General features: G+C 32.1%; 1 protein-coding gene across 2 annotated transcripts in view; it reads right to left on the minus strand.

The window, feature by feature from the left end:
- Nucleotides 1-6113: 6113 nt before the first annotated feature.
- The window catches only part of PTEN (phosphatase and tensin homolog), an 84415-nt gene continuing 68674 nt past the window's right edge, over nt 6114-21854 (minus strand). For both annotated transcript variants that reach the window (XM_019738851.3, XM_019738842.3), the window contains 4 exons: nt 20000-20141; nt 15302-15468; nt 12526-12750; nt 6114-9584 (listed from right to left, as the gene is read on the minus strand). In XM_019738851.3, the coding sequence (XP_019594410.1) occupies nt 9399-9584; nt 12526-12750; nt 15302-15468; nt 20000-20141 (720 nt within the window). In that variant the 3' untranslated portion in view covers nt 6114-9398. The remainder of the gene's footprint in view (nt 9585-12525; nt 12751-15301; nt 15469-19999; nt 20142-21854) is intronic.

Genomic DNA, 21854 nt, shown 5'->3' on the forward strand with positions numbered 1-21854 from the left:
ATGTTCATAGTGATATCTTTGTTTTAACCTTACTGGATTTTTTTTATAGAAACAATGACTTCAATCTTCTCCAAGGACAGCTAAACACATTACATGGTGTCTGCTGAGTCTGGCAAAAGGGAAATTTTACCTTATGCCTACTATTTTACAACAGATTAGTTACTTTCCTTCGCAATAATCATTTAATATATAGTACTATTAATCCTAAGAAGCTCAGGCATTATTCATATGAACTGTGATGACTGTACACAGTCAACAAAATATTAGCTAATTACTTAAATAAAACTTAGAGATCCCTTGTTGAGAATTAATGATGTAAAATGTTGGGCTTTCTCGCCAATGATATCTTCATGGAATTATTGAATAAACTAAGAAGTTTGCAAATTTTCACATCCACTTGTGAAATTTTAATACATTTCTTTATAGATAAGGACTAGAAAATTAGATCTTTAATTTCAAAAACATGATTAAAATTGAAAAGAGAAGCATAAACATGACTAATTTGCTATTTCCTCCTAATTTACATGTCATGAAGTGTTCTAATGTCAGTGAATTGAACTAGTTTAGCTCTCTAGAAGTTTTACTACATATAGCATTTTCATACTTAGCATTTTTATAGATATTTTTGATAAGTTTCACACTATTTACAGGTCACATTTAACTGCAAATATTAAATCAAAAAGTATAATTCACTAAATTTTTTCCAAGTGTAAGGTATTTCAAGAAAAGTAAACACTACTGTAAAAACGTGGCTTATTCTCTTTAAAATTAGGTTTGAGGCTTATTTATCAATGTTTAAAGGAGCAATCACAATACTATTGGAAAATACTTTCAAATTCCAATGCGGTAAGTTCAGGAGAAATTCCCAGTAAGTGGAGTTTAACCCTTAGGCCAAGACCAAAGGAAATACACAATATTTTTTTCTGAATTTACATGACAATTTTTCTCACATTAGTGAAATCCATTAAGCAATCTTAAATTTTTCCTGAAGCAAAGTAAAATAAAAAAATTAAAAAAAAAAAGAAAGCTTCATTAAACACAGAATTTTGAAAAATTGCCAAGGAAAATGTCTTAAAACCGTTTAGAATCCTATTTTAAAATTAAGGAAAAGCTAATAGTTAATATTTTCTTTCAAAATTTCATGTCCAATTCTAAGTACCTGCTCTGATGGGACTGATTACTAGTAAATACCAGTAATGATGACCTGATAGTTGTAAATTTCTACTGTATCAAATTAATTCACTTATACTATTTTCCCTTGATCACAAAGTTAAACTGCTTGAATCTTAAAATGGGGTAGGTGATGAGTTCTTCTTTGTGGGGGAAAAAAAAATTTTACTATTTAGATGTTGGTACTTTCACAGAGGTTTTTGCTTATGAGTTAAGAATTAAAACATATAGCACTAGGCCATAAATTTCACCCCTCTTGTTTTTCAAGTAACTCGAAATTTATAACTTGTTTCCCATCAATAAATCATAAATGACATTTCCTTTCAGTTTTACAGAAATGATTCAGGCTGTAACATAACTTCTACTGAAAAGCAGTATTCTATATTTTCAAAACACAAACATACATTTAGCAAGATTGTAAGAAAAACTGAAAAATGCACTTAACTTTGAGAATCAGGAGGGACAAATTAACCTTTTGTCAAACCAACTTAGAAAAAATGATTTAGAACGTTCTATTTGGGGTGATATTCTTAAAATTTCCCCCTAGGTATCCCAATAATAATCTAATAAAGTCAGGAATTAATATAGAGTTGTAAAAGATGAGAATGAAATTTTATAGGGGATAATGAGTGCTTCTTGCTAATTGAAAGGATCAAAAAATTCTAACACCACCGTTTCAGGGGTCTGCTCAGTTCTCACCTTCCCAGTGAGGCCTGTTCCAGACTACCCTATTCAACACTGCATGCTCTTCACCTCTGCAAACCCGAGCTTCCTTACTGTCTTCCATTTTCTCCCCCATAGCACTTACTACCTTATATATGGTATGCTTATTTATCATCTATTACCCCTTACTAGAATGTAGGCTCCGTGAGAGCAGGGATCTGCTTTTCACCCATTTGTATCCCAAGCATCTAGAACCGTGTCTGACATATATCAAGTGTCAATAACTATTGAGTGATTTATAGTTTCTTTATTGCATTATGTTGTTTACAGATGTCATTTTTTTGTTTTGCTTCATTCTTACCTCCCTGGTGGTGGCTCAAGAAATCCTTCCCTGATCCCTCCAAAGCATTAGTCAGAATATAATTCATTATGCTATGGTAACAAATTATTCCAGAATCTGTGTATTTGTTTCTTGCTTATGCTAACGTCTAACACATTCAATGTGGGGGAAGAATTTGAGGGAGTTCCGCTCCAGATAGTCGCTCAAGACCCAGGCTGACAGAGCTGCACCATGCAGAACAAGTCAAGTCCTTTTGTTACCACTGTAGGGAAAGAGAGAAGCTGGGTACGAGGGATTTTATTTTTAATACTTTCCTCAGAAATGCCACATAACTTTCACTGTTATTTCACTGGAATAAACTAGTTACAATGGTCCCATTTAACCTTAAGGGGGTAGAAATTTCAGAGAGCATATGGAATGTTTGGTGATAATTACTGTAACACATGCATCTCATATTTCACAGCACATATCACAGTTCATAATTGTTTTAATAAAGTATTTCCTCTACTAGAGTGGACAATCCTTAAGGGCAGGTGTCTGCTTTGATCACTAATATATTACAAGCATCTGTTATATATAGCAGGGACTTGATAAATACTTGTTGAATAAAAAGTTTAAAACCAATTATTCAAAAATTATCCATTTTAATTTTTTTAAAGAAAAAAATATTCTCCAAAGGAAAGCATTTCTATTTTTATGTCCATCATTAGCCAAATGGAATTTGGTCTAAACATTTCCAATACACCAACTTTTGTTAAATGCACAACTTTGAAAATAACTCATTAATGTACACATCAAGATGCTTATAACAAATTCATTAATATCCAAGATTCATTACTGTATGTCAAAGGTCATCCAGGGTTAACATTTTCATTACAATGAACTGTGAAGTTCCAGTGAGAAATGGTTGCATGAATCGAACTATTTTAATCTCTACAGCTGGAGTCTAGCACTCTCAAAAATCTAATTCTCTTTCTGTCTTACACACACACACACACACACACACATACACACACTTATAAACTGCCCATTAGGGCATTAGGGCAATTTAATGGTAAAAGAGAAACTTAAAGGGTATTTGTAAATATGGGATATCATCTGGACAACTGTACGGAGCAGGCAGAAAATCCTAAAGATGCACATAAATAAAATCCCAATAAATGATAGGCTACAGGAAGCCATACCTAAATATTTTAAGAATTTTCACTACAGTAAACGAATTTCACAAACTGAAACACGAGAGCCATGATTACAAGGCTCCACTCCAAACAAAATCTCTAACCATTTTGACAGATGAAAATTCACATGCAACAAGGGAGATATAAATTATTTTTAATTAAAAAAAAATCAAAAATATAAATCCTTGTTAAACATTTCATTTAAAAATATGCAGCTTTATTTTAAAATGTGGTAATGCTCAAATATGGCAGTTGGCTTCACTCATATATGTAGAAATGTTCTTAAAATATCAATACATTGATTTATAAGTTATGTACTGCCCTCCAGCTAAATTATTTTTCACCAAAATTCTCAAATAACTGTCATAAATTGTATATTCTGTTATAAGCCCACCATTATCCTAAACATGGTAAGGTCTAGAGTTAAAGGTAAAATATTCGTGTTATTTTTGATGTGATGGAAGTCACACGAGCACACAGATTTAAAGACAACTAAGTGATGAACCAGCACCGTTGTTTTTTTTTAAACTAAAACTAAATTAACTCACTCTAAGCAACTGGGAATTATATAAACCAAAAATCTCATCCTTCTTTTCCAACCTATAAGGGAAATAGACATGTGATGAAGTTAACTACTAGTATAGTGTTTCACACAATGTTTTAACTACTTAACATATAATTCCAAAATGCAAATGTTTAAAATGGTGTTTGAAGAGAACTATCTACAATGTTAAGCTGTCTATGCTAAGTAAATGTAATGGTTTTATTTACTGAGACATATCATCCTGATGCCAACAATATTTAAACACTCATGATTAACCCACTAAATTGGAAAGGGCTCTCAATAACTACACATAATCTGCATCTGTAGTATCAGAATCAAACCACTATCCATTTTCTGACATAACTGAAGTGAACAGTCTACAAACCTATGAGAGAAATGCTAAGCTAAAAGGCTTTGAGAGTACGCACGGTACAAATTATATTTTTAAAGAAAATATATACACCAATATACAAAAAAAAATGATTGTATAGTCACTAAAGTATTAATAATGGCTATGTCTCCAGGTGATGGGATTATGAGTGATTATTTTGTTATGGGAAAGTATTCTCAAAATAACTTAAGAACAAAAGGTTTTACCACCAATGAAACTATTTTGTCCTTTCCTGTCTTCAGGTTACAAACTTTTAAAGCTGCCAACCAATATGAATTTGTCAGAGTGGCTACCTATATTTGTAAGATTCTTGAAAGAGGAAAAATAGTAAGATCATGGCCATAAAATAATCAATTTGTTCTAAAGTTGAAAACAACTGATAAGCAACTTATTCATTAGGCTTCCTACAGTTATATAATCCTATAGGAAAATCAGTCTAACATCTCATTTTCAAAAGCTTTAAAATATTTTTCTCTATTTTTTTTTGCTAGTTTTTAGGTACTCCACCAGTTAAGGCTGAGTATTTATTACTGTTTCTATTCACAAACATTTTTCTCTGTACTAGTAACAGCACTGCTAATCAAAACTTATACTTAAGTTTGCTTAGCCATTGGATAAATTTGTTAGTGGAGACTGGAAAATTTGTGAAATTCTGCAAAACTCATTTTACTATTTCCAATATTTGCCGAAGCTAAATAAAAAATTTCAAACCACTGATATACTAAAATATGAAACAAAACCAACAAAAAACATACGTAACCCATTTAAGAGTTATGTTTTAGATGTGTTGTTAATTATCTGGCAATAAAAGAACAAAAAAGTTTCACGTTAGCAGCAAATTAACTAGATTTAAGGGTCTTGATTTTTTTGGAAACCTTTGGAAGCCTGCATGTTCAACACTGGTGATTTTTTAAATTCTCAATGGAAATGGTGATGGCATTTACTTAACCAAGCTAGCTCAAATTACAGCGAAGTGACAACATGAATAAAATCAAAATTGCCAGTGAATTCCTATTTTTCAGAAATCACCTAGATCTTGTAAATCATAGTTTTCAACTATACTTAAAAGAAATGTGTGTATATACTTTTCATACTTCTTTACATTATTATACATTATTCACATTTATTTTTAAAAAGTCACATGGAGAAAATGTAAACTTGAAATAACATTAAATTCCACTTTACATAAATGATCTGCTTTATTTTCAAAACATTTGTACAGCTACACTTTATTACCTTACTAATGCTTTGTTAAAAGGATATGCCTTAGTCTAAGCTTTTAAGAATATTAGAAATAAGATTGAATTCAAGTACACGAAGTCCTTTAAACTATTCTGGAATATCAAATTTTAAATGGCACAAGTCACAATGGCTAAATGAAGTTTTCCATATGTTGATGGCAAACTACAGAATCATAAAGAATGGAAAAGCCAGAAAAGTGAAATCTGAAGTATCAAATCCGTTCTGGGGAATTATCTTTAGACATCTGGCTTAGTTAAAAAAAAAAAAAAAAAAAAAAAAAAGCACAATTTTTCAAGAATCTTGAAGTTTTTCAAGATTAGAATGTTATGTAACGTGCTGGAAACAATTTATTAAGTGTTGACTAAAGCCCTAAGAAGTGTCTTTCTCAAACACGAGTAGACTGATACTCTACTCCCAATCTGACAAAAGCCCACCCATGTTTTAATTGTAGGCTTTGAAGGACAGTAGGGGGGAAAAAAAACCCAACAACTTATTAATCACATTTGCCTGCCCATTATTTAAAATTTCAACAAATTTAAGCAATTTAAATTATAAATATTCTCATTTAATAAAACACCCACACAATGACAAGAATGAGACTTTAATCAGTTTTAAGTGGAGTTTATAACACTAAGAGATAAAGGGTTGTTAACAAACACAATAACAAATGGACATCTGATTGGTATGAGGCATTATCCTGTACACATTTTTTGTGTATCCTCAGTGCATAGCATTTACACACAGAGCCACTGCTGCACAGCACAAGAGTATCTGAAGAGGCTGAATCAGAGTAAGGCTGTTTAACAGACTGAAATTTTTTAGTATATATATTCTATATGAAAACAGATTGAACTTTTGAACCGGCAGGGTAGAAGGCAACTCTGCCAAACACTGCAGTTAAAGCCCCCACTTTAGTGCACAGTTCCACCCCTTCCATCTGCATGCATGACACATTAACAGTATTTAAAGGTAAACGAGGCACTTTGTGGCAACCACAGCCATCGTTATGAACATATTGCACAAATTTTCTAGAACTAAACATGTAACTTGTACCCTACTTTTATTTTTTAAAGCTGAAACATTTGATGCTGCCGGTAAACTCCACTTAAGTTTATAACCTGTGCCACAGCAAAGAATGGTGATGCTATTTATTCAACTATCCTTTAATAATTATGGCAAAAAATGTTCAAGAGGAGCTACAGAGGACTTGGGATGGTACAGGGCCCAATTGTAAGCTTCCTTAAAAGTGATGCCTTCAAGTAACTTCAGACATGTAAGCGGCTGCACATCCAAAAGGTCTAAGAAAACATTCCAGAAACTCAAAGAGATTACCTACAGAGTGCATTTCAGGCGAATTATGAATACTGTCATAAATAAAGTTTTAATTAGGACTCGAAACTTTCAGTCATAGCAATTCTTGTCAAATTCTATGGGGATGGTAACTGAAATAAAGAGTAGTATGTATAATATATATTTATATATATATAATATATATATATAATGCCATTTTTCCATTTCCAATGACTACACCATAAAATGTAAGCAAGGCTTCTCAAAAATATTGAAACATTCAAAATCAAAACCCTCATTCAGACCTTCACATTCCAAAGGAAAAATAATAACAGTGCAAAAGCCCATTATAATGTCATTATTTATGACCTGGCCCTCCATGTTACATATTGGAACAATACAAGTTATGTTTTAATATACTGTGCCCAAAAACTGTAACAAATAACAGTATTAATAACTATCTTCAAAACATGAATAGTTTTCATTTTAGTCAACAATTTTCAGCTTTTATGAAAGACAAGGTGGCATATAAATTTCAATGGTGAGATCTTAGGAATAGTTGTCGCTATCCTTACCAATTTAATTTATGAGCAGTCAATCAATTCTCTATGTATCAATGTTTAAATATAAATGTGTAAATCCTAAGAGCTTTAAAAATTTAAAAATTTTGTTGAATGAAACTGACGAGGTATGGAAAACATGTCAACATTATTTACTAAGAATATTTTAGATGAAGTTCTGCCTAATCTATTTACCATCAAACTCTATAAATGCTGCTCTAATAGGTCCTATGCAATCTGTATTTGTAAATTAACTAGGTCAGACCACAGCTAGTGAACAATTTCAGCACCAATAAGTTATTGAAAATGAGATTTTACACCATTAAGAAATAAATTGGTTGGATATTCAAATGTTTCAAGGTCAAGGTATAATTTGAAAGACACTAAATTTCTGGGGAAAAAATTCTTTTTAATATCTTCACATTAGCTTTATAATAGTAGCTGTACTCTGCTTAAAATCATATGCAGTCTGGGCATATCAAATATATGACATTTAAGAAGTGAAACTGAAGCCCTAGTCCTAACTCAAGCACTATGAAGAAATAATTCAACACTGCACATAAAAAAAAAATCTATTCTTTCAATAGCAAATTGATAAACGCATTATGTGGGACAATTTCTACTGAAAAAGTAAATGCCTTATTTGTGCAGTGTTGAAAATTTACTGCAACTCTAATTTCCTTTTTAACACAAATAATGTCCTTTTAAATATAAACATTATATGTATTCAGTATTCAAGTAAAATTCCCTAACAGTTAATGACATTTAAAAAATGTGCAAAACTGCAAAACTCATTGTAATAGAATGTGTAAGGTCAAAAGGGTGGAACGGCTGACAGCTATTGGATTGAGTAAGTGCATCATAAATCTTTAAAGAAAAAAAAAACTGCTTACTGTAGAATCTCAAATTGAAATTTCCTGTGCAGCATTACAAAATATTTTATATTTAATGAGAAAAAAGAAGCTTGCAGGCAGCACATGAAGCATCCACAGCAGGTATATGATTCAAAACTAGTAAATATGTGTAAGTTGTTGACTGATGTAGGTACTAATAGCATCTGACTTTTAGCACTGGCCTTGATTACACAGGAGATGGAGCAGTCATTACAATTGAGAAAACATATTTAATAAATCATTGTCAATTTTTATGTTTCAAGCCCATTCTTTGTTGATAGCCTCCACATTTATATGGTTAAGTCATTGTTGCTGTGTTTCTTATCTATGACCACATTATTTTTATATCCCTTCATTTGTGGATTTTTAAGATGTTGTGGAAGGTTCATTCCTGTACCCCAATACAGATTCACTCCCTCTAGCTGCCTTTTCTAGCACCAATATGCTTAAAAAAAAATAAAATGCACAAACAACAAGCAGTGACAGCGGCCAATTCCTCAAATATCCAGATTAATAACTGTAGCATGCTAAAGAAAGGTGCGTGTAAATAGCTGGAGATGGTATATGGTCCAGAGTCCAGCATAAAATATATTCCTTTCTGAGCATTCCCTCCATTTCCCTAACCCAAATACATGCATTAGAATGTAGCAAAACCCTTTAGAAACTCCTCCAGCCAACTGCAAACTTATCTGTTGCCACAAGTGCAAAGGGGTAGGATGTGAACCTGTATATCATCACAAAGCTCTTTAGCCACTTCGGTTGGTGACAGAACACAAAATGAGAAATTCCTACGTATACACATCAGTCTGTCTCCACTTTTTATAAAACTGGAATAAAATGGGAAAGTGCCATTTTTATTTATCCTAATTGAATTTTAAATTTAAATGTCCTTTTGACACAAAAAGGTATATACATGACACAGCTACACAACCTTTTTTCAACTGGACAACAAGTGTCAAAACCCTGTGGATGTACAGGGTGTACAACAAGATTGGTCAGGAAAAGAGAATTGTTCCTATAACTGGTAATCTGACACAATGTCCTATTGCCATTAAAAAAAAAAGGTCCATTTTCAGTTTATTCAAGTTTGTTTTCATGTTATTTTATCCCACTTGATAAAAAAAAATTCAGACTTTAGTAATTTGTGTATGCTGATCTTCATCAAAAGGTTCATTCTCTGGATCAGAGTCAGTGGTGTCAGAATATCTATAATGATCGGGTTCATTGTCACTAACATCTGGTGTTACAGAAGTTGAACTGCTAGCCTCTGGATTTGATGGCTCCTCTACTGTTTTTGTGAAGTACAGCTTTACCTAGAGAAAAAGGAGAAAGTTTAAATGGAAAACCCATAAATCTGACTAATCTTAAATTCCTTAGTCAATATATATTTTTAGCAGATTCCTTGTTAAGTACTATGACAAACATGATATTTAAAAGGCAGCAGCCTTTTAAATGATACCTATCTTAAGATTTCCTACATTGTGTTTCTTGCTATATGCTGAAAAGATAAACTGGGATATTAACATTTTTTAATAAGCATAAGCTGCAAGCATTAACTAAATATACAAAAGAAATACACTGAGACTGAAGTTCATCAATAGTTCATATAATATATTTTCAATCAAAAAATTCAATTCACAAATAGTTAAGTTCCAAAAGAATGCTGCACTTACTACCTGTCTAAAACTCAATGTATTCTGATACAAACAACACTAAACAAATACAAATACTATATTATACTATATAAAATACTAGCTCTAAACACTTGAAGGAAGAAAAGTTGTCTAAACAGTGGATCAAGAGCCATTATAGGCTTAGCTGAAATAATTGTCAAAACAATTCTACAAGGCAGGTAGTTCCATTTTAAATGAGACGAAGCTAAGAACTAGAAAGGTCAGGAAACTTGCTGAAGGTCACCTATGTAATAGGTAGTAGATGTGGGACTTGAATCAGATCTGACTTAAAATCCCTTGCCCGTTCTATTATATCTACAGCCCTTCCCCAATTACCTAAGAGTCATTATCAATTTTTCTCCTTCTCTTACATCCAACATCTAATCCATCAGTAAATCCGTTTAGTTCTACTTTTAAAATACCATAAACAGTTCACTCTGGTACAACATAGGAGTTAGGGGTGCCAACCCCCATGCAGTCGAAAATCTGTGTAACTTTTGATGCCCCAAAAACTTAACTATAGTTGTCCCCCACTATTTGTGGAGGATTGGTTCCAGGACCCTCTGCTGGATACCAAAATCCACGAATGCTCAAGTCCCCTATGTAAAATAGCACAGAAAAATGCACACTGTTGGTCCTGTTAGTTGGATCCATGGATGTGACACCTGGGGATGTGGAGAGTCGACTGTACATTTATCGAAAAAAGTCTGCATATAAGTGGACTGATGCAGTTCAAACCCATGTCACTAAGGGGTCAACTGTACACCTAATCTGACCACTTCTCACTACTCCTCACTGCCACTACTCTAGTCCAATCAACCACTACTTCTCATCTGAACTAAACCACTGCAAAAGCCTCTTAACTAATCTCCCAGCTTCCATTCTTATCTCCTCTCCCTACTTTCCTCTGCAGTCTCTATTTTAAGGGAGTGAACAGAATGAACTTTTCAGACAAAATTCAGATTACATCTTTTCTGTGCTGAAAACACTCTTTCTTCATATTCCGACTGGTGTGTTTTAGTCAAAATGACTTCTTATCTATCACTCCTCAAATATACCAAGCTCATTCCTGTCTCAGAGCGTTTGCATCTGCTCTTCCCTCTTTACCCAGATATTTGTATAGCTCACTCATTTCACTTAGGCCTCTAATTAAATGTCACCTGCTTGGAGAGGCCTTCTCTAACCATCCAGCTAAAAAATACACCAAGATCACTCTCTATCCCACCTCTGCTTTATTTTTCATAGCACTTACCATTATATGATACTGTATTTATTTACTGATAATTAAAAGCTTTTATTTGTAATAATAAATATAAAACCTCTTGCAACATTAAAATAGAAAACAATAAAACTAGAAGTCACACTTTAAAAGCTAGTGACTGAGGAATATGCAGACTTAAAGAAAGTAAATGGAAACCTGTTGATTCTAAAAGACACTTCTAAACACTTAAAAGAAATATAAGCTCTAAAGGTACTTAATATTGGATCTATTTTTGCTTAAAATATATAGCCCTCCCCTTTATCTTTATTCTTGCAATATTCTTATATTTACAAGCTATGGTTAGGTTACGTTATAAAAATGGAATGAAGCAAAAAAAGTGAGAATTTTTAAAAAGAGAAAGGAGGAGGGTATGGTGAAAGTAAAGGGGAGGGAATCAAGAAATAGGAAAGGGAAAGAAAAAAAATGTCAAACCTGCATTTAGGAATCTTCGTAAGTCAGATTTTTAAACCTGGAGAATTCTTACCTACACATAGAAACACACACACACACACACACACACACACACACACACACACACGAATTTAAAATGAATCAAATAATTCCGTAACAGGAGGAAAGATTTTTAGAAAGGCAATAACGGGATGATGATCAGAGAATGCCTTTCAGACCACATGAAATTGAAACTAAAACTAGAATATGAGATGGGTACCATGTAAAGGATACGGGAAAGAATGAGGGTGGAGAGGTAAAGGGAGAAGGAAGAGAATTGGAAAGACCAGAGGCAGAAGAGCTTAGCATTTTGAAGAAATGAAGAGAGACCAGTATGGGTTCATCTCCAGGAACAGGGAGAGAATGTGGTTAGAGCTGACGTAGGAGGCAGGCCTGTGCTAAATTATGCAAGTTCTTGCAGGTCGTATTAAAAACCACAACATCTTTAAAAACTGTAAATAGGAGTGACACAATCAAGTCTATTTTCAAGATGACTTTGAGGGGCTGAAAATAAATTGGAGGGGTGTAAAACTACTGAGAACATCCCATGTGAATCATTCCCAAATGATTTAATTCTCTTCCACCTTCCCCCACCATTTCTATTTCATATCCTAATTTAACTCCCCTCCCCAACGTCTGCCCCAAATCTTACCAAACAACAACAAAGAATAAAGAAAGGAAAATGCCATTTTCATGACTTTTTGTACATCCTGGATTTCGTTAGAAACTTTCAGATTGCTGCTACATAAGTATTACTTGTAAATAATGCTTAATTTAAAAACTAGTCAAGTACTTCATCAGCTATGTACCTAGAATAACACACACACACACAGAGCCACCCACCAACTCCTCAAGATGTTTTTAACTGACCTTAAAATTTGGAGAAAAATATCGATTGGCTTTGTCTTTATTTGCTTTGTCGAGATCATTTTTTGTTAAAGTGAGTACTAGATATTCCTTGTCGTTATCTGCACGCTCTATACTGCAAATACTATCAATTTCTTGATCACATAGACTTCCATTTTCTACTTTTTCTGAGGTTTCCTCTGGTCCTGGTATGAAGAATGTATTCACCCAAAAATGAAACATTTTGTCCTAAAAAAATAAAAATGACATATTTTTAATTTTTTAAAAAGAAAATATGTTACCTGTAATTCAACATTTGCCACAAGAAGTCAAAAAAATAAGCCATGTGTCATTTCATATTTTAAATAAAGGTAAACACAAGGACTAGTACTTGGCAATGTGTGGGTTATCTGTTGCATCTAATTTATGCATGATTTTTCTTTTATTCAAATTTTAAACCAAAAATATAATTCCACGAGTTCTAAGGTAACTTACTTTTGTTTTAAAACCTTAATTAAAATATCTCCTTTCTGGACTAACATTAGCTTTTAAAAATGTTGAGTTTGTATACATGTGTGTATTTAAAAATTCAGAAAATGGATTTAATTTTCTCTATGTTTCAACAAGTTATCTATTAACAAAATTTACTTTAACAAAAGTTCTTGAAATGTCAGTACAACTTCGTGATGAAGCAAGGCAAATGTATTTTTACTCTTACAGGAATACAAACATTAAGTGGCTCTAGTTTCTTAAATGCCAATGTATGTTTGAAAACATTCATAATAAAATATGGTGGGGGAGAAGAAGGTAAGTACTTGACTTTTTTCTTGTTATAGATGTCCATTTTTCAAAAATCACTTATTAAATAATATGAGGTCTTGTTAACCAAAACCAATGGAAGTTCGTAACTTCAAACCTTTCTTGACCAAAAAATAAAATGTTCTCTCTTAATTAATGGACTTTGGTTAGTATAGATCATTTGACAATAATGTATAGCCCTGTGACATCTTATATGGTGCCTACACTGCCATTTAAATCTTTTAATTTATCTTTAAGTTATATTTTTTCCCCAGGAAGATAGTAAAACTCTTAAATATTTTATATCTTAAATGTCTTTATATCTTTTAACAGTACCTACCTAGCAAAGCAATTTTATATGTATCTTTTAAAAAATATTTGTTAATTTTAATTATTTTAGCAAAGACACTGAATTAGTAACCACACACATATTTTACTTAGTCAGAAGAAAATAAGCTAATAATATTTAAATTTCTAAAAATGTGGCTCCTGTATATATACAGATTATACTAAAGCTATTGTTTAAATCATAGTAAACATTTATAAAAGGGAAAAAAAATCACATAAAATGGAAATATATGCAAAGTAATCCAAGATACACAAACATGTTATAAATACTTAATCTAATCTTCAGTTTTTACATGTGTTAATGTAATGTACAGATGGTAACAACTGAAATGATAAAAATTAGTACACTCCTAAAGGTACAGGGAAATAGTGATTTAGGTGCCTGTTTTAAAGAGCAAAATATAAATTATGTGTACCAATCTTACAATGAATAGGAGAGAAAAAAACTACTCACCTCAATTTTAGAACACTTGCTAACATGTCTTAGAGTACTGAAAAATAATTTTTCAAAGTTACTGAGATATATTAGGTTGGTGCAAAAGTAACTGCAGTTTTTGCAATTATTTTTAACCTTTAAACCACAATTACTTTTGCACCAACCTAATATTTATACAGACCAGGTAGGAAATGGGGGGGAAAATCAATTTAAAATTTTGTGGTTTTCCAGCAATTTGAATTCTAAATAAAGGAAATCATGTTTCTTCTAATACGTCAGAGTAAAGTTTAAAATTTTTGTAGTAAATGAAACTTCCTCCCATTTTCTTTCAAAACTAAAGCTAAAAATCAATACTATTACTGAGAATGTCTAAAGACTGGCAATACGCTACCTATTACTATGTTTAATGAGGCAGTGACAATATACCAAAACTAGTGTTTTTGCTCATTACCACCTATAAATTTTGTACCTTAGGTTCACCTTAAATGTTCACTTCATATTTTAAAACAAGATAGTTTTGTTTCGAAATGAGCTCTTGCGTTCTCTAAATATAGCTCAGTTAAGCAAACCTCACTAACTTTTCTAAACCTGCGTATTTAAATACCACATTTTTTCATTCTTTATTACTTCCTCTTCATACCTATTTCTCTTCTAGCTAAAAATCAAAATACTCAGTAAATTTAAGGCAACTAAATATAGAATGACCCAGTTGCAAAAAACATAAACCAAAACGGGGGAAAGTGGTTTGTGTCATTACACAAGACCATGAAACAGAGCTTATTTATACATATAGACCAAAGATTTTTGAAACTTATGTCCCATGCTAACTTCTCAGTTAATTAATCATCCCTTCTAAGAGAATTATAACTGATTTCCTTGGATATGTATACAATCTTTAATATTTTTACAAAATTTCTTTGCATAACCCAAGTTACAGAAAATTCATCTCAAATTAACAGTGCTATACGGCCTTTTCTTTCTTATCGGATTATTTTCCATTATAATGGCTCATCAATGCCACAGTAAGCAAAGCATGTACAAATTTAACAGAAAAAATAATTATATAATTAGGTATCAGTCTTAAAATAAAACATACCTTTTAATCACTCCTTACAGATTGATTTCTGCCTAACCAAATGCCTTAAGCAAAAGATCTGAGGTTATGATTAAAGGTATGACTATTTTGGATATTTTTCCCAATAAAAGTAAAGTGCAAACCTTTTTCAGCATCTTGTTCTGTTTGTGGAAGAACTCTACTTTGATGTCACCACACACAGGCAACGGCTGAGGGAACTCAAAGTACATGAACTTGTCTTCTCGTCGTGTGGGTCCTGAATTGGAGGAATATATCTTCACCTTTAGCTGGCAGACCACAAAATGAGGATCTGCATGGTTAAATACATATAAGTATCATTTCACAGGAAATGCCTCTGATTGTCAAACTGTCAAAAACTATTTTATGATTAATATTAGCAATATATACAAAACAGTAATTCTGCTTTTGTAACCCTGATCTAAAACAAATCAATGGAAATAAATTAGGTCAAAAATACAATCAATACAAGATATTCCCTAATTTGAACCTTCAACATAAGGTTCTACTACTGGTATGAAAGTCAATTCTATTTCATAAATATTAAGTCCCAAGATTAGACTTCCAGCATTATAATAACATAAAAACTTTATCATTAAAATGCTAAAATAATTTTCTGGCAAGTCTATGAACTGCCTAAAAGGTTAACTTTTTAAAACAGTTATTTGCTGCAGTGTTTTAAAGTCTCTACCATGTAACAAAATACACAAAACACAAATCACTACATGTTCACAAGAAGAAAGAAATATAATCTATAACAAAACAGTAAATTTCATAAATGTAAGTCTCGATATTTATAAAAATATTACCATCATTCATTTCATCTATAGCTCACATTTTATTTTTAAAGATACATAAAGCCACCATGATGAGAAACAGGAAGAAACTTGAAATGTCTGCAAAGAAATGTGACAGACATCAAGTACAAACTGTAGCACACCTCCTTCTCTCTAAAACACACTCCATATTCATTAATAAGTATTTTAGCTTTGGCCTATGTTTGTTTTAAAATAACTAGTGAAATATGACCTCTCAAAATATATCATGCTTATATATATTAGCAGAGCAACTAAAATGTAGTGTGAAAAGGGATTATATTGCTTTTAAAATCTACTCAAATACATTTATACCTAATGACATTAATGATGGAAATTAGTTTAAGACATGAATGTTAAGATTCTAGGACTTTAAAAACTTTATCTAAATAACTGGACAAAATATAATTCATTTGTAGTACACTTACTTCAAAAACAGAAGTTCATTAAAAAGAAAGTGACTAACCTTAGGAGGGTTAGAAGTGGGTCTTGAAGGAAACATGCCAAGATAATCAAGAAATAAAAACAAGCTTGCATAAAGTGCTTGAGAAATATATATATACACGCACACACATATATATGTATACATATATACATACACACAGAGATATAAAATTCTCAGCACCAAAAGGCATCAGCCTTAAAGATGAAAAAATAAGTATCACATTCTTTATCAATGTGACCCACAACTGAGAACAAGGCAAAAAGCTTATCCAAGCTAAACTAATTTTCCAGTTTAATAAACATCTATTGGCTCATCTATGCAATATCTGAAACAATCAACAATTACGTAATAAACAGTGGGTTTGATAAAAGCATGTGGGGCTATTCTAATATGGATTTGTGTGACATTTACCATGAGAAAAAGATTCTCAAAAAAGGGAAATATGACACTAACAATCTGTCAATAATTTTCACTTCCTTGTTAGATTCAAAGAACAATGAGCCATTTTACATGATCAAGATTATATAATACTGAATATTTGACGCGGAAATCTAGCTTGAAAAAACACACAAGGTATGATTTCAAGTTGTGATGAAAATCAACCAGAATGAAAATGCCTTCTAACCTTATTAATTCAAACTGCACTAATTCAGATTCTGATAATCCTGACTTTAGAACTTTAAAAAGCAAATTAAGTACATAAGCCAGATTCAGTATAACTACATCTAAAATATGTATCTACAAAAATTTTAGAATTATATAAATAATCCACAAACCAATTAAAAAACAGTGTTACTTAGAATTTCCCTCAAAAATTAAGCTAAAAAGTTTTAATAAAAATAAATGGAAAAGATTTCCTCAAATCACTAAAGAAAATAATTTTCTTTACAATATGAATTTCACATTTTAGATCTATAAGACAAGTCCAACATTAGTATAGTTCTGTTGACTTCTAGATACAATTCTGATATATATTAATATTATTTGATACAATTGACTATGCTCTAAATATTGATAACTAGTAAAAAAATCAGAATTAAATTTTCTTGAATATATGTATATTGAGAGTATTGACAGATAATCACAGTGATCATCTTTTATTAACATTTTTAACTCTTTAAGATGTACAGAATATAGTAACTTTTCCTTTATTTAGAAACATTAAGACAATAATCAAATATGAAAAAGTTAACTCCTGACAACTTTGCAGAAGACACTATTTTCACAAGTTTTTCTTTCTTCCCTGATACTATCTTATTCCTCCTGAAACCACGCTGTTGCAATTCCCCTTGTTCCAGTCCTCACCCTGCTTCCCTCTGAGGTGTCCCATCCTACAGCCCCACACCACATTTACACGAAAGGCTTAACTACTATGTCTCTTTCCTGATGCTTCCCCAAATAGCTGATGTATCTTTCATCTAAAGATTCAAACCCATACTTTCAAGTACTCACTGAATATCTTTATGTAAACAGCTCACCTTCAACTGATTTAAAACATGTTTAAACCAAAATATCAACATTCATGTCTCTAAGGCTCAAATATATTTTTCTTTCCTCTCTTTTCTGTGAATTATTCACCTGACCAATATCAGGTGACAAAACTCCAACAAAATCTGCAGCTATAAATGGCAAAAGAAAAACTAATCTCACCCCATTTGCCTTAGCAAAGCACATGTGAATTAGAGCAAGTCACATAACTGGTTTCCTTTCCACCATTTTTTTCCTCTTGTAATCATCACTTGCTATACAACTCTATTTAAAACACAGCTTAAGCCTCCAGTATTATTACTGGCACCACACTATTTAGCAAGTCAAGTCTGATATCCCCCTTCAGGGTCCTCTAACAGTCAACCACACATTCCATTCCTGTTTTATTCTCTGTCTCTACATTTCTTGTCCAGTTCATATCCTTCTGTTGTACTTCAAGTTATTTCTCATTAGCTGTAATACTTCCTTCAGTTGCAATGCCAGTCTAAACTGTGTTCAGTAAAGAGTTGGGCTTCCTTCATGACACTATTTGGCAACCCTTAAAACTTTTTCTGAATCATTTATAATTTATATATACAACCTCCCATTATATATTACTTATATACAGCTTCACTACATACCGTTTCCCCAAAAATAAGACCTAGCTGGGTCATCAGCTCTAATGCGTCTTTTGGAGCAAAAATTAATGTAAGACCCGGTCTTATTTTAATATAAGACTGGGTCTAATATAATATTATATAATATAATCAAATACTGGGTCTTATATTAATTTTTGCTCCAAAAGATGCATTAGAGCTGAGGGTCCAGCTAGGTCTTATTTTCGGGGAAACACGGTAGTATTAAATCACAGTGCATTGAAAACTAGTAAAGCTTGAAAGATTTCAGTAGTCAGTTTAACTATAATACTGAGACCAATACAAAAACAAAAAAACACAACATTTAAATGTAGGCAAGCAGACCAACTGATGAGATTTGTACTAGTGAAAAAAATTATGCAAAATAAGATTACTGAAATGAATGATTGTTCTCTTTCCCTAATATGTTATACCTTTCTTATGGCTCTTATACTGACATCTATACTACAGGAAGAACATGAATTTTTTTCTTCCTTTTTCTTCTCCTCTATGAATCTGTTAAGTTCCTATGTCAATCACCTCTGACAGCCTAGTGCCTTGCACTCAGCAGTTTTTAAAATTGTACTGAGATGACAAAAGCATCAATGAGGTCTCTCAGAAGCCTTTAACATGCTACATTAATAAAACTGTGGTCTTTGATAAAGTTGCCTTGCTCTAAGAATACAGGAAATATCTGATGAAGGTGACCACACTTATCTGACAAAGATAAACAACATCAAGTAATTAATTTCCTAGATATAAATTAAATTAAAGATAGAAATTGTTTTAAATTACATAAATATTTTCAAGAAGCAATACTTAAAGCTAAAAACAAAAACCACGAATGAATTGTTGAATATCACCGAGATGTTATTAGAGGTGTTAAAAGAAATAATGCAGTAGTATCTTATCTAGAGTCTACAAAATTGCACTCTAAATACTCGGATCTAAATCTCGGTTTTCTCTAATACTTCACACTTTGACTCAGCTCTATTTAGTCAATATATTTCAGCTTGTTGCTATGTCTTATCATTTTTCCTTTGCTCTTTATTGCCCTTGTCGCCGTTATTATCAGTATCTGTCTTCCTAAGATATGAAGGAATTCACCTCAACCCCAGTAAACTGATGATACCCACTGCTACTCTCAAACTGGATCTGACGGGACAGATTTTTTAGTCATCTGCTCAGACTTTAGGCTGTATTTGGTCATTGCAATACAGATCCCCCCCCGCCCCCCATAAATACAATTTGGTTTTAAAGACATTAAAACCCATTGCTCTTGGTTTCCTTAGCCCAATGGACTGAACAACTGAGCTAATTAATTAGTTTAGATGCTTCAGAAATACATACACTATTGCATAAATTTTACATGTAGTAAATATCATTCTACATTTTTATATAAACTTCTAGGTATGTTAAGGTGTTCCAATACATGGAAGAATGAGAATTTAGAGCACTTACTGCAAGTTCCGCCACTGAACATTGGAATAGTTTCAAACATCATCTTGTGAAACAACAGTGCCACTGGTCTATAATCCAGATGATTCTTTAACAGGTAGCTATAATAATACACATAGCGCCTCTGGCTGGGAATAGTTACTCCCTGGTGGACAAAAAAAAAGAAAAGCCAAATTCAGAAGAGAAGTTCCATTATAGTTATTTCACTAAATTGTTATGGTAAGTGGGTTGTAGTCACTAAAGAACACATATACAGATATTTGACTTTAAATGATTAATATTTTAATTCAGCTCGATAATAGGGTAAATCAGAGCAACATCAATACAAAGGAAAATATCAAAATAACTTTTGTCCCTTAAAATACAATGATCATAACACCACAACACCCCCATTTGGTCAATGCTCACAACCATGCTCTGACTCATGAACCCAATAAGCAAAGGCCACTACATATCCAAAATAACTGTCAAAGGCCTCTGCACTACAGCTGTACACATAGGTTCCCCACAAGGATTTATGGCCTCAGTTCCTCACAAACTTAGTTACCTATCTTCCGGGCAAAAGCATATCAGAATCAGCAAACCAGATAAAGGTATACTGCCTTTAAAAGGTAAAAAGACCAGCAGCAAAAAGTAATGCTCGCCTTAGAGCCCAACAAAAACAGGAGTATGTGGTTGACATAAATGTATGAAATAGATAACACAGGTACTTGGAAATGTCCCTGATCTACATATTATATATGTTTGTTGAAGAAATCAGGAAATAAGTAATGTTTTTAGAAAATTTAAGTATTACAAAAGCTAAAAAAATATATATAATTCATGTAGTATCTAAAAGGTGACTTATCGAAAGAAAAAAATCTTAGGTGTGCAGCAATGCATTCACTAACAATACTGAATAAATAAATGAGGTTTTAGGCCATTTATCTAAGGTTTCTTGTTTCCTATTACACAATGTGACTTTAGGAACATTCAAGCATTTAACCCAGAAATATAAGGTAAATAATAACATTAAGAAGTCTGACAGTTAAAAGTGACTTGCAAAAACTTAAAAGTATACTCAAGAGAAAAAAGAACCTGCAATATTTCTCTTTAAGTTAGTATTGGAATCTAAATCTCCCAGTGTGTTAAAAACTCTGAACATAAATACTTTTCTTCCCTCTAATGAAAAGTACATTTATGTAAATTTAAAGACAGGTATGTTGAATGACAGGTATGTAGGTATTCACTGTAGTATTCTCTTAAAGGTTAGCATAAATTTTATTACAGACAACTGAAAATATATAAATGTCAAAAAATAGCCATTTCAAATCAGGACAAATGCTTTAAGATTTTGGTTATGGTGCAAAAACCATACATAAAATCAGAAGACTTGGATTTGCATGCTGACAGTTAAAACACAAACTCTGATTTGATTCCTCAGGAAAATGAAAACAATAAGATGCAGTACTTTCTTCAGAATATTCTTGTAAGGATTAAACACTAAATGAAGTTACACAAAACATGCTGAAACTACAAAATATTACACAAATCCTAATATTTTAGAAATTCTACCCATATTTAAGGTATCATTTTGGAATGGCAAGACTTTCAGTTCTGTGTATTTTCTTAAAGAAATAGTGTAAAGTAGTATTACTTTGAAGAGCTGCTACAAAAATTAATGTAAAATTTATTAATTTGAAAATGTCTTAAAGTTTAAAAAGTATTTACACTTAAAATAGTTCACCACGTTATTTAATGCCACTTTAGCCAAGAACTTATCATTCATACCATCAAGATAAAATACTTGGAATTGCAAAGCAGGTTGGGGGAAAATAGCAGACGAAAGACGAGTGGAAGGGAATCTTTTTTGAGTCAT

The sequence above is a fragment of the Rhinolophus sinicus genome, chromosome 15 (assembly GCF_057876585.1).
Source record: "Rhinolophus sinicus isolate RSI-liver-muscle chromosome 15, RSI-T2T, whole genome shotgun sequence".
NCBI classification, from domain to species: domain Eukaryota; kingdom Metazoa; phylum Chordata; class Mammalia; order Chiroptera; family Rhinolophidae; genus Rhinolophus; species Rhinolophus sinicus.